The sequence below is a fragment of the Pipra filicauda genome, unplaced genomic scaffold (genome assembly GCF_003945595.2).
Source record: "Pipra filicauda isolate LSUMZ 115617 unplaced genomic scaffold, ASM394559v2 scaffold162_size1660881_pilon, whole genome shotgun sequence".
NCBI lineage: Eukaryota > Metazoa > Chordata > Aves > Passeriformes > Pipridae > Pipra > Pipra filicauda.
Window position 1 is genome coordinate 951,136 of NW_024104129.1, and position 24,292 is coordinate 975,427.

A 24,292-nucleotide genomic window follows, 5' to 3' on the forward strand; every position below is an offset into this window, starting at 1 on the left:
ACTCTGTTCAGAGATCTGAATAGTCAGGATAACTTACTTTGTGAACCAGTGCCACCTAAAGATTCCTATGTTGAAATTTTTTGTTGTTTCAAAATTAATCTTAATAGTTAGAGGTGGCAAACATTCAGTGGAATAATGCTTCTTAAAGACAGTTCAGAGGGCAGCTGAAATCAGATTTAATTTGAAAGGCACTGTCCATTTCTGATGCCACATTAGGCATCACTTTAGAATCTCTTCATATTCACCTACATACTGCAGCACGTGTATCATTATTTCAGTTTCACACTATAATTAATTCCAACTAAGCACAGAACAGCCAAAATTTAGCACAGATTTATATACACTTTGAAATAGTTGGGAGTTTTTTGATCAGTCATTCCCAAACTACTGCTGGGAGAAAAGAAACTAAATTGGGATAACCACATGAATACTTACGAAGAAAAATGGCAAGAAAATGAAGGAACTGAATGATGGAAGATCTGAGTAATGACAGAAGAAGAAAATTAAGTATTCTGTGTGATTTAAAGGGATTCATATTATTCCTATTAGACAAAAGTTCAAAACAAGAATAAGAATTGAGCTTTTTGAAATTCTGTGAGAGGAAAGTACAGCATAGATTGTCTGGAAAATGTAAGAGAAAAATATGTTAAACAAAAAAATCCTATGCCGTATCTACTACAAAAGTTACAAAATAAGAGAAGCAAGAGCTTTATTCAGGAAAAGAGGAATTCTTGGTATCAGTAATTGTCATCAGCTATCTAGGGAGAACTGTCATACAGATGCTCTGAAATGCATATCTTAACTAAGGAAGACAGGTCAGGGGGAAAAAAAAGTAGATATGCAAATCACCAGCACAAGTTGACAGTGAAATTGTAAGAAAGTCTCAGATCACCCATGAATAGGATGGAGAAGGAAAAGTGAAAAAGAACCAAGAACCCCTGTGAGACTGGAAGAAAGGGCAGAACTGTTCTCAAAATAGACAGTCAAGGACAATGCAAGTGGCAGAGTAAAGCACAAAACTGTCATGTATCAGGAAAACAAGAAAGGCCAGAATATTAAAGAAGTAGTGATCACTACTAGGAGCTAAAGCTCTGGAGAGACAAAAGAAGATAAGATTCTTAATATTTCATGTAGTTCTAATGAAGTTATGCATTCCAGAAACAAACAGTAATTATATCTATTTCATAATCTCTCTACAAGTACCTATGCTACTATAAAGAAGCTATTTTTACTGGATTTTACTGGACTTGTTGAAACGTAGTTTGCCCTTTCTCCCCCCTCCCCGCCCCTCCAAGGTTGTGTCTGAATTTAGGTATTATGTCTTATACAATGACAAAGACTTAAAATTATCTTGAAAGCTAAACAGATTTTCTGTGCAGGCTGTGTTAGCTATGGATGCTTTAATAAATTCGAAACAAGGAACCAGAGAACTGTACAATGTTAGAACTTATTTACATTTCTTCAGGTTTTACAACAACAAGATATCAGAAGGAAAAGGAAAAAAATCAAATGGAAGTCATGGTTTAGTTGTTAGCATTCACCTCTATGAACACCAATAACCAACTAACAGGAGGTTCAGAAAACAGAACTAAAGACACTCCCATTTAAAATACTAAAGTAAAAAACTTGAAACTGTAGTGTAGCCTTAATGCAGTAATTTAGTCTTAATAATGTAATGTAGTAATGTAGTCTTAAGACATGTCAGTAAAGCTGATGAGAGGAAGGAGTAGCTCCATCCTGCATTGCAGGGGTGCCCTGCAAAGTTCCTACTGTGCTCCAGCTCCTTCTCCTGGGAATTGTGACTTACACACTGACTCCACAGACCTGCTCACAACCTACACTGGGGAGTCCCCGCATCCATGACACAAACAGGAGCAAAACCAGAATGCAATAGTATTGTGTACACTAACTCTCATGTTTAAAGAACAGTAGGGGTATAAGAAGAAAACCCATAATCAGTAAGCTCCAAGAAGTTTCAGATAAGAAAGCTTGTAATGCAGTGTTCCCCTTGTTTCTTTCTTTCTTTCTTTTCTTTTTTTTTTTTAAGAGTACCTAAAGGCAGAAAAAGTGAAACAAGCAAGCATAACTTCCACTGGATGAATTTTAACTGAACATCCTACAAAGACAGTGGCAATTATTTTACTATATTGTATTAAATAATGCTTACAATACATCTGATTTTTTTTCAGTAGTGGTTAAGATCTAATAACAACAATCTATTTGAATGGTGCTGGGTAACACTTCACCTCTACACCAGCATTCTTGCTCTGACAATTAGCTGATCCGCCTATAATGTGAGGCAGTTGGGCCAAATTCTTTTGTTCGCATCTCCACATCAAGAGGAGATGTGGCTACGCAAAATCCTCTCCACGTATGCAGACTTCCTCCAGAATGGAAAAAGGAAATAAACCATGTACAAAGACAGCTTTATGAAAAATTTCCTAATAATGGAGTTCCATAGCTGCTTTAGGAAAAATAAGCTTAGGCTCACCACCTTCCATGTACTTAGGTGATTTCATTAATGCCACCATAAAGAGTTACAGTCATATAAGGAGACAGATCATTAAACTCATCTAGATGAAAATTTACCCAACAGAAAATTATATCAACTGAAAGCAACAGAGAAATTACTACAAAGATGGACAGTTCAGCATGCCAGGAAACCTCTGACAGCTCACTCATCAGAAAGACATTCACCTTTGCCATTCTAGATGATTCAGCACATTGTGGGGCAGGAAAGCATGAGATCAGTGTAAGGAAAGTTGTAGTAATGAACAACAGCATACGTGGAAGCAAAGGCAAAAAATGTGTTAGTGATTGCTTCATTTAGATGTCTCAAGTACAAAATGAGGACAAATACCTTTCACACACATGCAAGAAAACCCTTTTTAAAAAGTATGTGATATATTCTCAGTTCCTCACTTCCCAGTCTGCATAGGCAAAACAGAAGTGAAGCAGCTACTCTTAATACACACTCATTTAACTTATGTCTAACATAAATCACTTAAGTTGGAAAGGACCTCCCAAGATCCTAATAATCTGCTGAAGAAGAGTCACCTAGACAGGGTTGTCTATAACTATGTCCAACTGGCATCTGAATATCTCCAAGGATGGAAACCCCATAAATTAGGCAACCTATGGCAGTGTTTGATGACCTTCACAGGATAAAAGTGTTTTGTTGTGTTCACATAGAATTCTATGTGTTTCAATTTGTGCCCACTATTTCTTGTCCTCTCACTGGGTACTGCTGAGAACTTTTAAAAATACAAACATAATCCAGAGACTAAGGGAATACATGGGGAATAGAGATACTAATTTTAAAAATACCTTTGAAATTACAGAAAAGTGTTAGGGAAGTCTGATGTGTATCCAAAAGATGCACAAAATTAAAGAGCATATGGATGTGAGAAAGGTAATCTTCCTTTCTGTCTTCTTGTATAGCAACACAATTCTCTTTCAGACTTCGATCTTTAAGAATAATATCAATTTTAATAAAGCCTTACTTACTCTAGAAACACCGACTACATTAAAGTAGCTAACGAGCAAAACAATTTTCTAGACTGTATCTAGCATTCTACTAGCATCCTACATTCATGCATCAAGACCCTGATCAGTAAAGCACTTGAGAGTACATGCTTAAATAACGAAATTCATGGGTTGCTCTATGGAAGTCAATGAGATCATTCACATTCTTTAAGCTAAGCATAAGAGAAGTACTTTCATCCTCTCTGCATTCACAATCAACTTCCATTTAATCACAGAAAATTAACATCTATTTGAACAGTACTGGAAGCTGCCTTTAAGAACTCGAACCTAGAAAAACCTACAGGCTTTCCTATGTATATCACTGAGTTTTGGTTTTGTATGGTTTTTGCATGTCTAAATACCTTCCTCCTAGGAGAGCATGGGTACACAATTTTTTCCTTCTTTCATTTTCCACACCTAATCTTTCCTGATGTCAATGAATGCTACTAAAGAAAACCAGACAAAAACTGGCAATACATGAACATATTTGGAATCCACACTAACTTATATCAAAACAGTTGATCTAGTGATAAAGAATGTCATGTCATAAAAAGCCCTTTAGAATATTATGAAAGGAATTTTAACTCACTTTTCACAGAAACTCAGAGAGTTTCCATTTTGAGACAAAGACTTCTAAATTTAAGTGTCTACAAGCATGCTGTGTACTTAAGCTACACAGGTAATAAAGATGTAGTGAGTATGTTCAATGCAGCCTAAAAAGGGATTCAGCTGACCAGTCACTCTAAACGATCAATCTCATAAATCACCCTAAATCTCTCTCTAGGCTCCTCTGTGTTTATTTACTAGGTGAAGCTTAGATACCTAACACAGCAATGAACACACACAAACTTACAGTAAGACACCTATGTTTTTGCATTTTTATCTCAAACTGAACCCCACCCTGGTAAGCCCCCAGATAGGAAGGCCAGAGACTAGGAACCTGAACTAGTCCTAGATATGTCAGACCTCTAAATACAGAAATTCCCATGGATTGGCAAGAAATATGCAAACCCATTCAAAGGCATGCATTTGTGCTAGATAACAATTTCAACTTTTATGGAGACTCATATTTAAGCATCTCACAGAGGCAGCTACAGTCAGTTTTATAATTGCTAATGTAAGTGCTAGTGTAACTGCAGATCACAGTTTGGAATCTGAATGGGAATACTGCTCTGTCCAAGAACGTGGTCCAATGCAAAATCAGAACCCCCTTAGTCTGCTTTCACTAAGAATTTGGGAACCCTGTCTCTCCATAAGAAACTACAAAATAAATAGGAACGACTAACAAACTAGACTTAGATGATCAACAAAAGAGTACAAATAGTACATACACATCATTATAATTCTACAAATACCATTTGGCTTTTTTCTGTTCTAGGAGAAAACCTCAGATTGATATTCATATATCAATGTGAATGAGTGTATTTTAGTGTCACACCGAAAAGCTGAATTATTCCTTAAGAAACTTGGGTTTTCTCCATTGTGCACATAATCCTTAGGCATGTTAAAGACTCTACATAAAGTTATATATATATATACAGTTAAAAGATAAAGCAGTGTGGTTCTTTTTTGGACTAACACTCTTACCTTCTTTTCTTTGAGTTTTCCATTATTCCAGATTGCAGTTAGCACAGAATAAACAATAAGAGGTCATTGACTTCAGTGCTATACCACTGAAGTATAATTGCCTGCCACAATAAATTCCTAATGAGCACAACTCTTGGCAATGGAAGGTTGCCCAGGCAGCAAAGTTATCTCTGAAGGTAACTATCCATGTGGTAGAAGGTGATGACAGTGAGTTTCCTGACAAAGATTTGAAGCATATAAAAACTTTTCAATTGCTCAAGTTGAATGGAAGCTTTATGTAGCAGGAGTGTATTGACACAAGAGAAAATACTTGCTGAATACAAAAGGATCAAGAATCTTCCAAAGGAATGCAGAGTTAGAATAAGAATGTTATATTAAAACAAGAACATGTTTAGATTGCCAGTGTTGCAATCTTTTCACAACTTCCTATGGTTTCAAATAACTAAATTTGATTTAAATCATACTTTTACATTTACTTCTAAAGAGAACAATACGAAAAGGTGTTCTTGAATTACAATGAAAGAAGGCAAGACCAAGGCTGGGCTCAGTAGACAGTAGGATGGTGAATTCCAGCTCCCAGGAAAGAAGCTAAAAAAAATTCCCAAGAGAAAACAAGAGGTGGCAGAATCAAAGGGAGAGCCATGACCTGAGTACAGGTTCCAGAGGATGCTGTTGCTTTTTAATCCAGGAGCTGGTTTCTCTTACACTATATGGCAGGTGGACAAGAAGTGTCACTACCAAGCGATACAGTATTTTTAACTTTATTTCCTAAGAAAATCAAACTTTTATGTTCACATTTTACATCTGTCAGGAAAGGTTATATCCCGCTATGTCTGCCTCCTTTACTCCCCCATATTTAACCTACTGGCCAGTTTCAGTCAAAATGACAAATGCCTAGAAATCTGAAGGACATGATCCTACCCACGTGTTAGTAATTGGATATTAAATATTCAGATATCCAGACAATTCTAACAAGGTCACTAAGCAAGATTCTAAAAGTAAGTTATTGTCAAACAAGAGAGAAAGTATCCATGAATTAAAAGGACAAAATTAACAGAATAGCATCCGTGTGGCTCACTAGAATACCAGGTGGTCTTGAAAAAGATTAGTTTGGTAGAGACGCAAAATTATTCAGGATAGCTTTTACTGGTAAAAAATAAAGTTGGCTGCAAAAAAGTTACAGAAAGCTATTGTGTCACTGAACCATGAAATGGCAAATGAAATTCAGTATGGATATACACAGAGGTAAAAACATTGATAGATACATAATAAATCTTGCAACTAGTAGAAGATGGGAGGGTATATACCTTCCCCATTCTTCTGTTCTCACTCTAAATGTTTGGTTTTGTCCACTTAACCTAACCTAGTTCAAGGATCTTTATGGTCCAAACAGCGCTTTCTATTAAAAAAAAACCAAAAAAAACAGACCACTGGAACAGTGAGAGTTCTTAGGTTCTCTATATTCCTGGCCATGGAAAATTAAATCTGCTTTCAGTAGGTGTATTTTGAGTCTCTTGTCTCAGATGGTTTAAGGCTTTGATTGAGACCAGAGCAGTAATAATGTCTTTCTTTTATAGATTCTACAGTGTCTGTTGAGAAATGCACTCCAGTTTCAACTTTAATTGATTTTTTTTTTTTAAATGAGTACTAAACACAAGACAACTACTGGAAAACAGATTTAAATCGTCCTCATGTTCAGGGAATGAAAATTTCTGACTGAGTCTATATAAAAAAATAGAAACATAGGAAAAAAACTATAACTGCATTTTTGCACACTTCTTAAATTCCAATGACTCGTGACCAGACAAAAATGATTATTCTGTATAATATTTTTCCCCCTCTTTATCTCTTTCTTTTTGTTTGGGGTGAGGGAAGGGGGAGTAAGAGGTAGTGGTGTTAATTTCTGTAACCAAACTTTTATTTTAATAATTCCTTGGAGTTGCACATCTACTTTTCCATCTGGATAAAGAGAAACCCTTGCTTCTTCAGTTTTTTATAAGCTTCAATAAGATTTATGGGTTCTCAGCACTTCTGGAAGATAGTATCAATATTATTTATTGAAATATATTATTTTTAAAAAATTATATATTAGAATATAAAATTAGATTTTAAACAAAATCCACTTGATCAAAAGCTAGTAATGAGCTACATAAATGATACCAACAAATAAATGAGAAACAAGTATGTCTGTTACCATATTGGCCAGTAGAGTATATGAGGTCCAACATGAGTTTCACGACAATAAAAATGAATACTAAGTCAGAAAGAGAAAAAATACACTTCAGCCCTCCTTGAAGAAGGAAAGAATATAAATGGCTGGTCAATTACATGTGATAATACTTGTTCTAACTGAGAAAAAAAAGGAATAATGTTTATCTTGGAGAAACAAAGCATCAGTCTTCTGGATTAAGAAGAAATAATAAATTTCAAGGAGGAAAAAAATATTTTTCTGAACCCATCTGCAGGAGTTCAGGAGGAAAGATAGAAGCCAGCAGGCTCCACCAGCAATGGGTGCTCCCTATTGAAGTGTGTCTAATGTATGCAACCTGAGAAATGTACTATCTACCAAAAAGGAAACTCTTCCTAGGAAAGATGGCAAATAAGGACAAGCAATCATTCTGATCTAACACTAGGGCTGCAATCATAGCTGTTCTCTCTCATCCTCTCTCCCTTGCACTGGCTGTGGTACTCAGCAGCCTCCTCACTTTGCTAATCTGAAGAAAAGCAACAGATACTGCCAAGGAGCTGAGGGGAACAGAAACTAGGAGAAAAACCTATTTCAGCAGTGAGACAGTAAATCAACTCACCAGTACTGTCAAATTCTGTCAGTGTTATTATTTGCTTTTTCCTATACCTTTTCTAAATCTTTGTAACTGCTTTGTATTTTACATGGTACGATTATATAAATATGCTTTAATTTGCACTTATTTTACATGGTAAGCCTTAAGGTATCTTGGTAACACTAAAGTTTTCCTCACACAAGAACAAGGCAAAGTTGCAAAGCAGGACAGCAGGGCCCTGTAAACAGTACAGGGCCTGGTTTTGTGTATCCAACGAGTCTGAGTGTTGGCAGCTGTATCAGCCTACTTACTGGTGAGCTGGCAATACAGCAGTCAGCTAAACAGCACAAAACAAAAAGACTTCATGGCAGGTGAAAATATTATGCTGTAAATTTTAACTCTAAACAGTCACACAGCATATGATACCACATATTTAGAACTGAAAACTAATACAGACAGTTGCTACTTTTTTTCATTTTCTATGTTCTTTTTTTTTTCTCAGCAAGTTTTTAGCTATGGAACCTGTGTCAGTGTCTCTTCTGAAAATTTAGTACTACTGATAGAGTGAGTTACACAGAGAAATCACTGCACGGAGGACAGCACAAAAAGGTAATTTATGTAAGAACATTAGATCAGAAGGAAAACACTTTAATGAAAAAATACATGCACTTCATTCTACAGGAAAAGTAAATAAAATGAAGTACTTATATGCCTATGAAAATGCTTATCCTATTGAAAACACCAGTCAGCATAACGCCACGTTATCTTGTATCAGGATGATTTGATGGCATTCTTAGAGACTTCCTTCCAGCTGCAAACTGTCTACAAATCAAATGTAGTTTTGAACTCAATATTAAAGCAGTTTAAAAATACTGATAGTTAAAACCGAACACTGTTCTTCTGCTCTAAGTATTGGTATACAACCACTGACATTCAAGTGCTGTAGTGCCATTTCCAGTCAAAAATGAAAAGCTCAGAATGGATGCCACCACTGCAATGGCATTGCTTTCTCCCCCCCAACACAGGAGTACATAGCTACATAAACACAGTGGATCTCAAAAGTGCCTGAAGGGCAACACACATTTTAAGAAATAAAGAAAAATGAAAACTTGATGCAAACGTCAATAAAATGTCTTAGTCTGAAGCAAGGATACTTTTGAGGTTTTGATGGCCAACATTTAAAATATTTATTTAGAGTAGGACAGTGTAGAGGCTGAGCATTGAGACATCTCCACCTTTTCTAATACAGTATGTTGAATCTTAAGTTAGAAGCTCACAGAAGTCAGTCTCATATAGCAAAGTAATCTTTAAAATAGTGTCAAAACACCCTTCTGGCAAGGAACAAATATAAAACTAACTTGCATTTTGTAAGTCCATAGAAATATGTTAAACACTTAGATCTCATGAATAATTCAGCTGTCACGCTACTTCATTTTATCAATCCTTTATGTCAAAAAGGATGATAAAATATAAGATAAAAAGATAAGATATAATAAAAGATAAAACTGAGGTCCTACACTACACTATTTTGTTTTGTGGAATCTTTCACACTTGACAAAGCTAAAGGTATTTCTGTTTAAAATGGTTGAAGAACATCAGGGAGTAAAAGTCAGTACATGCACATACTGAGTAGGCACTGAAAGAGCAGATGGCAAAAATGTGTAAATCCAAGCAGAACCACCATGTTTCCTTATTTTAATGCTTTAGGACACAACGTAGCAAAAGCAAGCCTGATAACAGGATCGTCAGCATTTGGGTACAGTGAGACAAGCAGTTCAGCATCTATCCAGGTCCTTACAATTATTAGTATGATTGTTCCTCCCATTAGTATCTGGAAAGTGATTTTTTTTTTTTTCAGTAAGATCCCCTATTAGATTTCTTGCCTTTACTCATTTTACATCGATCTTTCAAACCCAACAACACAGGTTCATCCATAGCTAGACCCTCTGAAAAACTTCTTTAAAATATAACTTTAAACAACCTTTTGGCCTATATTAGGCTTTACAGTTAAGAATACAAATCAGATGATACAATCAACTGAACAAATTCCATCTCTAAAGAGTTTTGCATTCAGAAAGCAGCACTGCTGATACAGTTGCAAATTATTAAGTAAGAAATCACATGCAGTAGAATGGCTTAGTGACAAGTTATTTGTGTAAAAATCTATAATGCTTTACACTTCAGCAAAAACTTTTCCCAAATTTTACTGGTTCTTTCTTGCAGGTTAACTGCATTTATTATCCATATTATCAGGGTGATAAGATCCATATTATAGGTTGATAATAAGTTTAGTATCAGCACAACTGAAACCTAATTAGCAATTTGAGGAATTGCTTGAGATTGTTCAGAAAAAAGGTTGGTAATAGAGGTGTCTACATTAAGATATTCTTAGTGGTTTTAAATACACTATTAGACAAGAAATGCATACACTACAGTCTACTAAATAATGAAATCTAGAAAACAGCACAGATCTGCTGCACCTGCTGAGTCAAAACACAGAATTATTCCTTAAGCTTGTTTAATATACAAAAATAGTCCCACTCTAGGTGTAAGAATTCCATTTAGATATTTAGGTATAAGAAACCTTCATTTAAAAGATACACTTGGAAATCCCATGTAAATATTTAAGTATTAAGCTTTTAAATACTCCAGAGAACTACTGCCATATAGCAGAATTTGTTAAAAGTCATAATTAAATCATCACAAAAACTTGTTATTGATAAAGATCCCATTGAAGTGTACCTTGGTAGGTGCCTATGGACCAGCAACGAGAAAGGGTTCCCTTCAGCATGGCAATAGTTTGTGAAATTAGCCACAGACTTGGTTTTCAAAGGAAGTTTCTCAAGTTATCATAGAATCATAACTCACAGATGAGCTCAAAGTGAAGCATTGGCAAAAACATCTTTTTTGGGGGCACTTATGGCTGGTTAGCTGGATTAAGGAAGTGCTCTTACATGATTTTAACACACAGATAAAGCTAATGATCAAGTATTAAGTAATAGCATGTAAAAAACCTTCAAGACTCAGAAATAGTCCAGCAATAGCAACAAAATTGTTCAAAAGGAGATAAACTAGCTACAGTGAAACATTTAAATAGTTCAATCTTTCGATTTATCAGAAAAGTCTTATACAGAATAAATATTTTCCAGTGGAATAAAATGCCAGGTAATAACAGATATTACAGTGAGTAACAGATACTATAATGAGACAAAGGAGGCGAAAGGACCCCAGATGGAAGCAACAGCCATTAAAGTGTATGAAACTAAATGGACATTACTACATAATGAACAGATATAAAGACACTGATATTTAAAGATGTTACATCTCTTTATGAGACAAATTATGAGTTAGCCTCATGTTTATTAACTAATTCAGTTGAAAATCCTTATGGAATTTAAAATCTTTTTACTTTTTTCTTGGTTTTTTTTTCCCATTAACTTCAACAAGAAAGTTGGTAGATAAGGATATATAGTTCAAACACATAGTTAGAAATTGCAACCAGAAGCTACTGGAACATGGAGTAATAGAACTACTAACAGATAAACAGTTTTTCTCCAATATCAACTCTTTCTCTTGACAGTCAGGAAAGAAATTATTGAGGAAAAATAATTACCGCAACCAGAGGTCAGTAATATAAAGAGTTTTGTCTGGACAAACAATAGAAGACAAGAAGACATGAAAATGGGATGGATGTTGAAAACTGAAGACTGAAAGCTAGTATTGGATTGAGTAGTTAAACAGATGGGCAATAAGAAGCCTGGCACTCACAGTCGATGGAGGGCATTGATTAAGCACAATTCAGTGTTTTGCTTCTCTGAAGAGACAAAAGGGAATATTGACATTAACTCTGAGTGAGTGTTCATTTTAGTACTATAAACTATCATGACGTCAAGTGCTTGGTTTTGAAGGGCAAGAAGACTGAAGACATCATATGTTTCTCAGTAGTAGTGATCATTAAAGGCTTTTTCTCTTATTGTGATGATTTTCAGATGACGTTATTGCAAATGTTCAAGAAAAACCACTCACAAAGACACTGGGATGTCCAAAACACATTACCAGAGTTATGGAGGTTTAAAAAAGTACTTACTTGGTATGTGTCCCATAACCTGATGGTACACCGCAAAGGAACTTCTCTCATCAGCAAGTTATTCATCCAACGGAAAGCAAATTGCAAGTATTTCACCTCATGCTGATCCAAGTGCCTATGAACTTGTTCTGAAGACAGAATAAACAGGTATTTTACTGCAACTTTTCTGAAGTCTTAAGTATTAAATGCACTGTCTAAAACAATAAAATACTCCTCCAACCTCAAGGAAATAAAATGTGGTGGTGCATGCAAGTTCTTGCAACTGAATGAAAATACTCAAAATATAAACTAGTTAACCATTACACTGGACTGATTTTTCTGCCTCTAGATGGCTGGTCTGAGTTGTGCTATCTTAAGAAAACATTAATGTCAGAGCTTACAATATATTCCAAAAATATATAATGTGAAATGATTAGGTACATACATCCTCATTAATTTCTTAGGCTACAAATTATTTGAGGCAAGACTACAAGAGACAAGGTGGCCTCCTAAAATAATGGGCTCCAAAACTAAAGTGTTGGTAATAAAAAGACAATATTAAATTAAGAAGTCAAAGAAATATAAGGAAAGAATATATAAAGGTTGCCTTCACTCGAGACCAAAAAAAAAAAAAAAAGTGAGATTAATGTGTAGGAAATATAGTGAGAAAACCAATTTGTAGCTTAAATAATTTCTTAGTATAACAAATAAATGTAAATAAAGCCAGTACAAATCAACGGTTTCTAAAACAGTACTTATAAACACTGTGTTTATTGTAGCACATTTACTATTTGAAAGCTGTGATAATCACTTGCATGGGTTATTGCTAGAGCTAATAGAACTAATCTACTACATGGTTTGTCTATATTTACCAGAATTTTCTTCAAAAAGGATCACAGACATTCTTTTAACAGGCTTTAGTTAACAAGCTCAAGTATGGCACTAGCATGGTCATACTTACATGGTGTAAATGACAAATACTGCGGAAATGCTAACGTCTTATTTTGGACAAATTTATGACAAGAAGTCTTTGTTAATGCCTAAATAATACATTCCTACTGTCTTTCTGTATACAAATACATTCTTGGGAGATTTTTTTCTACCCAGATCATCCTTCATCCTCATTCAAAAAGGTGTATTATCAGCTAAAACAATGAGTAAATGCTCATCTTCCAAATGTCACATTTCTCAGAAAGATCTAAAAAGGCACTAAAATACTAAATTAATTTAAAAAATAATCCTGAGAGTATGGTAGTACTATTACAGGAAGCACTACCTAAAAATTAAGGTAACAGAAGTGATACTAAATTATAATATAGACTGAAGTTGTTCAATGTTTTTTTTCCCCCTCAAGATGCATTTTGTGGCTATATGAAAGTGTCAGCCAATATAATATAGTTGTTTCGATGTAGAAACAAGAAGTAAAAATCTTCTAGATTTTGAAAACAACCAACTTCTGCTTTGGGATGTGAAATGGTAGGGAATGATGGTGGAGGAGTAATGATCTTGTGCTCTTCTAAGTGATCTCATCAAGTCCCTCTCCTTCTCTGTCATTATGTGTACAGGAAAAGTACTACAGTTTTATCACTGTATATTGTGCCTACATATTGTCAATATTTCTAAAATTAAATGAAAATTTTGTGATGGATTTTCCACTACCCATAACAGCCTCAGCCTTCCAGACTCAAGGTCTTGTGACTAATCTTCTTCCTTTCTCTACAAACCTAATAGCCTCCCATCACCTTTACATCTTTCTTTCCCAGGATTTCTGCAAAAGTCATCAGCTGCCCCAGTTGGCAGAGAGACAAAAGCCAATATTAAGGATCATTCTCAGCTCTCACTGTGCAAGTGCAACAAGCATCAAGCCAGCACTCCAAATATGACAGTGAACTGTGGGGCTTGCTCTGTAGCCCTTCCTCAGCAGCAACCTGGGTCACATTTTTTTTGGTTGGTTTTTGTTTGGTTGGTTGGTTTGTTTTTCAAATAAGCAACAAATGAGCTTTACAAAAGTCTTGCAATTCTGCACAGTGGAGACGTTTCTCCTTTTGGAAAATGATGATGAAGGAAGTACTCAAGCTTGAAAAGTTATTAGAAAGAGAAGACAAATGTGATAACCATATATGTTCTGCAACCTCAGAGAAACAGGTTTAAAAATTAAGCAAGGCAGTTTATGTGTAGAAGTCCACATTTTGAAGACAGTAGAAGCTTCAAAAGCCTCTGTATTTTCATTTTCCACACAAAGGCTTGCATGCCTCTAACTTCTAAACAGTTACAATAGTTCAGTTGGAAGGGATCCACAATGATCACCCAGTCCAAGTGCCTGACCACTTCAGGGCTACCCAAAAGTTAAAACATTTTGTTAAGGGCATTGTTGAAAGGCCTCTTAAACACTGACAGGCTTGAGGCATAGATCACATCTCTAGGAAGCCTGTTCTAGCATTTGACCACCCTCTCGTTAAAAAAATACTTCCTAATGTTGAGTCTGAATCTCCCCTGGTGCAGTTTTGAATCATTCCCATGCCTTCTTTCACTGGATCCCAAGGAGAAGAGCTCAGTACCTCCCTCTCCATTTCCCTTGCTCAGGAAGCTATAGAGGAAAGTAAGGTCAACTTTCAGCCTCCTCTTCTCCAAACTAGACAAGACCAAAGTCCTCAGCTGCTCCTCACAGGACATGCCTTCCAGCCCTATCACCAGATTTCTTGCCCTCCTCTGGATACATTCAAGAATTTTCACATCTGTCTTGAATTGTGGGGCCCAGAACTGCGGGGCCCAGAACTGCACACAGTGCTCAAGGTGACACTGCACCAACACTGAATACCATGGGATAATTAATCCTTTTGACCAGCTGGTGATGCTGTGTTTGATGCACCCCAGGATGGGGTTTGCCCTCATGGTTGCCAGGGCACACTGCTGGTTCCTATTGAGCTGCTGCCAACCAGAACTCCAGATCCCTTTTTGCAGGGCTGGTCTCCAGCCACTCCTCTCCCAGTCTATACTTATGATCAGCGTGACTTTATCACGCATGCAGAACTTGTCATATGTTCTTGGTAAATTTTCAAATTTTGAATAAATCACTGATGACTGCCCAGTGCTCCCATTTAACAGGATCCCTCTGCAAGGCATCTTATCCCTCAAGAGACACAACAGCACCTCCCAGTATAGTATCATCAGCAAACTTCCTAATGATGCGTTCAACTCCTGTATCCGGATCACTAATAGAAATACTGAAGAGATGTGGCCTTAGAATTGAACCTTGAAGGACACCACTGGTAAATGATTGCCAGACAGATGTAGCCTAATTCACTACAACCTTTTGAGGACTATCCTCTGCCAGTTCTCAGCCCAGTGCACCATTATTAGGTCACTTATTCAGGACAAATACTAAATTACTATCGTGTGTCTGCCTTTGCTCCAGGCAAATTTAGCTGCAAGTTAAATACATTGAAGTGAGATACTATGTTAAATCCATTTTTTTAATGTCACATTTAGATACCTATATTGCAGACTACTATAATTAGATAATCCACTACATCAAGCAGGATGCAAAAAAGTCAGTTTTATTTCTAAGTGAAGTTACTAACTCACAAATATTTTTGTTCTTCACACAGCAGAAATAAATTTCATTTGGTTGCTTGCAGCCACTGAAAGTAAGTAATGAAGAACAATAAATTGTGCCAGTTGTGATATTTCAGCTACAGTTGTTAATGGGAATAATGAATTTCTTGAAGGTTGCTTTCTAGTCTAAGCAAGCTGAAAAATGGATTACTAAATTCTGTGCATTACAGTCAATTGATGCAAGACTGGAATAGAAGATGCACTGAGTAAAGAAGCTAATTCTTCCTACTTTGTAAGTAATTGTGAGTAGAGGCTAATTTGCTGATAAAGGTAATTTGGAGTGACATAATCTAAATCTAAATTTTCCATTTCAATAAAAATAAGTATGTATGAGCAATGAACAAGAAAATATATCATTACTGTCAGCTTTGACTTCAAGTATTTTATATAAACTACTTCCACTTAAGTTTCTGATAGAAAAATTATTTTACAATTAAAAAAATAATTCTTTAATCAAAATTCATAGAATCATAGAATGAGCTGGGTTGGAAGGGACCTTCGAAATCATCAAGTCCAACCCTTGATCCACTACCGCTGCGGACTAGACCATGGCACTGAGTGCCACATCCAGTCTCTTTTTAAAAATCTCCAGGGACGGAGAATCCACTATTTCCCTGGGCAGCCCATTCCAATGTCTTGTCTTATTTATTCAAAATAAATAAGAATTATATTTAATAAGTTCCCCGATACTTTCAATAAATCTATACATAAAGTTTGGGTGAAGGAAGTCTTCTGATTAAGCATAAAATACATTATACAGATGCATTCCAAAGTAGCATACTGGCAAAAATAGGTAACTTGTAGATAAAATCCCTTTTTAATAACTATTCATATTTTTATTAAATACACTTATTGAGCCACCTTAAACAGATGCTCCTCAAGCCAGAAGGGCCTATACACATAAAATATTTATTCTTCGTGTTCAAAGTCAGCTTCTCATGTTGATTTCAAAATTAAAATTGTATGTGACTACAGAATCACAAACTAAATGGTTAAGGACAGAAATAACCTGTACTAAAGCATGACTTGATTGCTGTCCTGACTGGGGGATGGTGTTAGAACCAGTCCCCAGGCAAGTTTACACATAAGCAAAGAGGAAGTGCAAAATAATATAAAATTATGCACAAACTGCCAAATTGCAGTGGCACGGCATGGTGCCACTACATCTATCTGTATAATTTATCACTTCAGAACATTAGCCTTTTGATGTTCACCTTTACTGAAAGATTCCTATTGACCCTAGCAATCTTTTCTGATGTTTGACTTTGACCTAGTTTTGAAATTTTGAATATTACTTAAGGTTCATTTTTTTACTCATATTTCATACCTGAGCAGTTCATTTTTAATGCCATTTTATCAATATTGTGTACTTGTAAATATAAAAAGTACTATTTCTTAAAAGTTATCCAAAATACAGTTAACCTAAGAATCTCTGGCAAAGAGGCCTTTTAGTTCAACAAAAGGAAGAAAAGTGAGTATTTCTCATGAAGAGCAACACAATTCTTCTTAAAAAGCACACAGTAGCTAGAAGAGTAAGTGCTCTGACACCAAACCAAACTTAACAGTAAAATAATGAGCCATCCTTTGCCACAGAAGCTTATTGGCACTGCTATTTACATGCACAATTATTTTTGTGCATTGATCCTTAGAAAACGTGCAATAGAAACACATTAGCACTCCTGTTTTTCATGGAATCATATAATCATTTAGGCTGGGAAAGACCTGCTAGATCTTGATACTAAACCATTAACCTAACATAGCAAAGCCCACCACTAAACCATGTCCCTAAGGGCCACTTCTATACATCTTTTAAATAACTCCAGGGATGGTGGCTCGAACGTTTCCCTGAGCAGGCTGTTCCACGGCTTGATAATCCTTCTGGTGAAGAAATTGTTCCTAATATCCAATCTAAACCTCTCCCAGCACAATTTTCTCTTATCCTGTCATTTGTTATTTGCGAGAACTGACTGACCCCCACCTGGCTACCACCTCCTTTCAGATAGTTTTCCAGAGTGATAAGATCTCCCCCGAGCCTCCTTTTCTCCAGGCTTAACACCCCCAGCTCCCTCAGCCACTCCTCATAAAATTTGTGTTCCAGACCCTTTACCAGCAACAGTATCCTTCTCTGGACATGCTCCAGCACCAAAATGTCCTTCTTGTCATGAGGGACCCAAAACTGAGCACAGGAATTGAGATGCAGCTTCATTAGTGCCGAGTACAGGGAGGTGATCACTGCTCTGGTCCTGCTGGCCACAGTTTCTGATAAAGGCCACGATGCCATTGGCCTTCTTGGCCACCTGGGCACACTGCTGACTCACGTTCGGCCGGTTGTCAATAAGCACTCTCAGGTCCTTTTCCCCCAGGTAGCTTTCCAGCCACTCTGTCCTAAACCTAGAGCGTTTCATGGGAATTTTGTGAGCCAGGTGCAGGACCCTGCCCCTTGCCTTGTTGAACCTCACACAATTGGCCTTGGTCCATCGATCCAGCTTGTCCAGATCCCTCTGCAGTGTCTTCCTACCCTCCAGCAGATCAACAGTCCCACCTGACTTGGTGCAATCTGACTGAGGTTCCCACATACTGAACTTGCAGTCCAAAAGAAAGAACCTTGTCACCAGTCAATGACATTTGAGTACTCTACCCACTAAAAGCTAATTTTTAATTGAATTCTCTCTCCTTCTGAATAATTTCTGTATGGTTCAAAGCCAGGATGCTTATGGGAGACAAAGGTAAGGGTATGGAGTAAAATCTCAACACCAGATGTTGTCAGATGCAGATTAAGACTTACAACCCCCAATGTGAATTAATGAAATTCTGAACAAAACTAATTCTTGTCACGATTAGAGCTTAGCAATGACTTAGTAGTGGTTACATATATTAATTTTTATTAATATAAATTAATAACAAAAACATTCTTGACGACTGAAGATGACATTCTAAAGATCATAAACATGCACCTCAAGACAAGATCGCATTATGATAGACAATTCTGCTTCAAGTAATAGTAGAGATCCATGTAAAATATTTACATGCTGATTATATCTTTTTCCAGAGTTAGTTTGCTTTTTGTAACGGGATAAAACTGTCCACTGTAAAAAATGACAATAAAAGCATTTTAAAAAATATACATTGAAAAGTCCTAAAAAGTGAAAATATGACTGGCAGAAACCCAGAAATATTACCAAATTATATCCTCCTCATGGCCTACAATTTAAACATAATGGTCCATTTGAATTTAGCTCACTAAATGTAGTGAGAATGAATGAAATCACTGAGAAGTATTTTCATCATACACAAAAGATATGGTCGATACTCCAATACTGAAAAGCGCAAGATGCTGATACCAAAGCAAAAGAAGAAAATACTAGAGGAAGGAAGGAGGGAAGGTCTAGTTGCCTCAAATGAAAGTAGCAATTCTGTGGTATCTAACACAAAATGGAGAAAATTATTAGGAAAAACATCTAGCAGGGATCAAGAAAGATCTACCCTTCTAGATAGGAGTGAAAAAAACATCCTATGTTTCCCAGTGGACCTTGAACTTAATATTCAAAGTGCAACACACGAGAGAGAAAAATATGTTTGATTAGACACTTCTACTTCGAGGTACCACCATTGGACTTCTCGAGCCTGTTCTTCTAAATCATAACTGTGTGCATTCATAAGAGGGTTTATGTCTAACACTTTTTAAATTCCGAATCATATTAAACATCTTTTTTCATCCTTTTTTCCTTTTTTTAATTTGCCAAGAAAACAGCAAGTTTTGGCTATTTAAAAAGTGCTTACAGCAGTCAGGAATTTACAAATGATTTTACAGTCAGTCTCAAACTTTGCTAAGATCTCTGAACTCTGTAATAGCATACAAACATAATCTCCATGGTAAAACATAAAAATATGATTTAAAAGATATATTAATTAATTATAATGCCCAGTGAACAGCACTTACAAGTGCATTAAAGTATAATACAGTAATTACAACCATAAAATCAGATATAAAATAACTACTAGTGAGCTAAATAAAATAGCTTTATTAAAATGAAAAAGAGCTTTATGGTGCAAATTAATTAAAACAATTATGGAATGCTTACAAGATTTTTAATCACTTCAGCACCAAGCTGACATATAAAGATGGACCAAGAGACAAGGTCCTTATTAATCACTCGTTTTCAATAGCAGCAGTAAGGTCTAAATAAATTCTATGTCCATTTCCAATTCAAAATGCTTTCACATGGTTGAGAATACCAGTTTTGCAACTCTTACAATTAGAGCTCTTTTTTCCAGATACTTCAACACTATCCTAATTCAAAGTTATTGGTGTCAGAAAAATGTTTTACAATATAATTAAACATGAACATAATTTTGCACATACTATTATGCATTCTTTAACCATCAACCAAAAAATCATTAGCATGATTGAATACTTAACAAAGATACATCAAACGTCACCTATTACCACAGTTTTATTATCCGTTCATTGTATGGCCACTCAAGATTCCAATTAAAAAACAAATTAATTAATCTATATCTATCACGTATACTGAACAGATCACTTGTTCTGACAGTTCTTACTAAAGAACAGTAAACCATTTAATAGGAATATGTATTAGTCTTGGTTGATATATTGCCTTTTTGAGACCCAGATTTTCGTTTTTAAAAAAGCAAAACAATATTCTCTGCAGTTTAAAAAGTTCAATCACCAGAGAAACTGAATGTCCTTCAGAAACTACGAAAGTATTAAAACTACTCAGTAGGTATCTCTAAGCACTCTTTGGTTTAACTCGTCATATGAAATTAAGTTCTGAGCAGAACTGGGAAACATCTGTGTTCGAAGCATTGGACAGTTCTAAGGGAATAGGCAGCTTTATCTCTTGGGACAAGAACCTGCTGAATGCCAAACATCCACATAATGCTCAGAGAAACCCAAGTGAACTCTGGACATTTGAAACTTTAGTACCCCAGAAAGAACACACAATTCTTAAAACTCAGAAGTTATAAAGGATAATTCCACCGCTACTAATATTCTAATGAAGGATGTTTTATAAACCTCTCCAATTAAATAAGAAACCATAATATTATACATAAATATTAAGAATTTTATCAACTAACCTTTTAGAAGTATCTATAGCAAATATTTCAAAGCATGAGAAGTATGCAGAATGGTGCAATTAAGTAAGTTCTATCACCATGGCTAAATAAAAATGATAAATTTTTAATTGACTGTATTTCATTAGGAACTTGATCTGCACATATTTACACACAACACGTAACTATTTACCAGAGAGTCATATTTAAAATCCTTATTTGTGGCATTATTTAAAGTCCTTATTTGTGGCATTATCTACATAACTTAAGACAACTGGCCAACCAAGACATTTTTAATCCAAGATAAAAATAAGAAGTAAAGTATGACTAGTGGATCATTGTTTTTAAAAGGTAAAAGAGCGTTTTAACTGCATTTAGGCATAAGTAAAATATTACCCCAAACGATACTATGTAGTATTTTTTAAAAGTCATTATTTGAAATAATCCAAATATAACAACTTCAATTTGGCACTAAAAATACCTCCCTCTTAAAAAAAATGTAACTTTTTCAATAACATTAAAATGGAAACAAACTAGATATTGTCCCAATTAAAATACCATATGTAAGAATAGCTGTCATCCAAAACAGATGACCAGAAGATGCATTCCCAGTGGAAACAGCAAAAATTCTGAAATATTACTGAAACTTGGAAAAATGTAGTTGAATTCTAGATAAACTTCCTTATGGGAAAGTCGAAATGCAGCACTCTTTTTATGTTCTTGGGTATTTTTCCATCACTTCCATTTTCAAGAAAAGGGGAAAGCTATATACAGCAACAGTAAGTTGTTTTTTCTTTTTATTTTTAATAATTTTCTGCATTTTTATTTTTTCCCTGACTTGTTACTAAGAGTGAGGGTCAATTCCACAAAACGATTGGTGATTTCTGGTGAAAGAATCTGGAACAGTAATAGCACAGAATTTCTTTAACTACGAGAAAAAATAAGATCAGGTTGTGCAGAACAAAAATGCAAACCCTAGGCCAAGCTGTTCTATAGAAGATGCAGAAAAAATCTTTTCAAACTTATCCTCACACAAGATGCAGAATACTTACACTAAGTTGAGTCACCAATACTGCCTTTATAGTTTTTTGCAATACTAGTAAGAAGTCAACATAAATAAAAAATGTTTAACATTACAGTAGGATGGTCTTTTTCATAGAACTGCCTTCTAGCTAATTTTAGAGAATGCTACACGATTTTAACATCTTTTACCAATGTTTGTGGAAACCCACAGCTACTTTTATCTATGAATGCTCAGACTTCTACCTTAAGCTCTAATGTAATTACCAGATGTCTTATAGTAAACTGAAGAAACTGAGACTCTCTCAAGCATGAAACCAGCCAAATGCTGAGCACCTGGAATTCTGGAAACACAAATCCTGAATTAATTTTGGCATCCCTATACCATGTCTCTTTACTTTAAAACCTAAATGAAGCAAAAGTAGAAGACAGCATGCCATGTGAGTATGACCTTTTATAAACCATGAGAAATGGTTCATGATTTACAGCAGAAAAGCTCTATTGGCATTACAGGAAACAGAATTAGTTATAACAGATTTCTTACATTATTGAGCTACCTATTGACCCTCCCTCTCAGTTTTTTTGTATAACTCCTACAAAAATCTGAATTATGATGACAAGGAGATAATTGAGACTGAAAAATGTTTTATCTTCAAATTCCATTTCATCTATAACAACGATAATTAAAAAACCAAAAAAATTCCATTAAACACAATTCATCAAAATTGTTTTCTGGAGTTTAAGCAGAATGAGATTGTGATTAAATTAAGAGAGTATTTTGGCTATTTGAAGTCTTCTGCAATGTTCTGCAGTGCATACACAAGGACAGTTACTTTGAGGGGAGTTGTGATCCGTAATGCTGGGTTAACGAAGTTTGCTTGAATCGCTAACATAATGCATTAGCAGTCTCCAAAGCAAAAGCATCACTTTCCATACACTGGTAATCCATTACTACTAGAAAATAATCTGTATGAGCTTCATCCACTCACACAGCCACTTACTACATCAAGATGCTCTTCACCATGCAGTTACCCAGCATCAAGAAAATAATGTGACACAGTAACAACAGGAACACTATTTTTTTCCACAGTAACCTTAATTAGCACTTAGGATATGTACAGATAATATAGATTGTGAGTTTGTTTTTTTAAAAAAGCCACTGAATTCATATGAACCATACATTCCCCTTTAACTACAGTATAAAAGACAAAAGCAAATAGAAATGAAGACTAAAGCACAACAACATGTAATTTAACCAAATTGTCATGATGCCACCAAAAAGCCAACAAGTTCATGATCTCTTACCTCAGGCATCCAAAAGTTTATGACAGCAGTACACATCTGTCATTCTCTAATTAACAACCAAAACTTTATTTTAATCTTGCATGTACTTTGGTGAGCTTTTCTTGCAAAAGAAAGTAACTGAGTGGACAGTCTTGTAGACAAAAAGAAACAGCCCTAAGGATATTGAAAGTATCTTTTACTATCCAAAACTTTTAACTGAACCCCCTCTATTATAAAGGTTGTGATCAGTAGGACAAAGTCCAGTTGACAACTACTTACTAATGGTATCCCTCGGGAGTCAGCGCTGGGGCCAATACTGTGCAACATCTTTATTAAAAACTAATGATAGCATAGAGTGGACTGTTTGTGGATGTTACCAAACTGGGAGGAGTGGCTGACATGTTGAAAGTGAGAGCTACTATGTGAAGGGACCTTGGCAGGTTGAAGGAATGGCTGATAGGAACCATCTGAGGTTCAGGACAGGACATGTCCTCTATCTGGGATGAAATAGTCTCATTCAACAAGCACTGACCAGGCACAACTTGATGGAAAGCAGTGCTGCCAAGGATTTGAGGATCCTGGTGGACAACAGGCTGTAGCTGGGACAAAAGCATCCTTGCAGAAAGACCAAATGTATGTTGGCTTTCTAAGCAAGAGAGAAGCCAACAGGTCAGAAGAACTAATTCTTCCTCTGTATTTGCCACTTAGGAAACCATGTCTGTAGCATTAGATCCAGTTCTGCAACACTGGTATTGATGAGCAAGTCCAGTGGGGGCACAGGGAGCTGAAGCATCTTACACATGAAAGGAGGCTGACAGAACTGGGTTTGTTCAGTCTTAAAAAGAAGTCTATGAACAGCTACAACTACCTAGTGAGAGCATGTAGAGAATGTGGAGCCAGATTCTTCTCAGAGGTACACTGAGATAAAATAAAAGGCAGTGAACCTAAGTTCCATAAAAAAAAAATAAAATTATTTATTTATTTAAAAAAAAAAAATCACAATGGAAGTAGTTAAACTTCCAACAGCCTTACTCGAAGAAGCTGCACAATCTGCATCCCCAGAATTACTCAAAACTCAACAGGGCAAGACTCTACACAGCTCGATCTAAGTTGACCCTGTCCCCTTAGACAGAGATCAAGAGAGGCAAGGGCAGAAGTTTGGAACACTGATTTCCAGAGGCCCCATATAACCTAAAGAATTATAAATTTCCATAATGTCAATTACATTAATTACTTGCTTCTTTTCCAAAGAGCAATGATACCTTTTTAAAATACTTACTAGTTTCTACAAAGGAAAAACATCTAATGAAATTTCCACCATTCTGAAGCATTGTAATCC

The 24,292-nt window shown here is 35.7% G+C and overlaps 1 protein-coding gene across 1 annotated transcript in view; it reads right to left on the bottom strand.

Annotated features, from left to right (window-relative positions):
- Window positions 1-24,292, bottom strand: part of TBC1D22A (TBC1 domain family member 22A) — a 155,310-nt gene that overhangs the window by 55,737 nt on the left and 75,281 nt on the right. Inside the window, exon 11 of the mRNA XM_027731912.2 lies at window positions 11,980-12,107. Within this exon, the coding sequence (XP_027587713.1) occupies window positions 11,980-12,107 (128 nt within the window). The remainder of the gene's footprint in view (window positions 1-11,979; window positions 12,108-24,292) is intronic.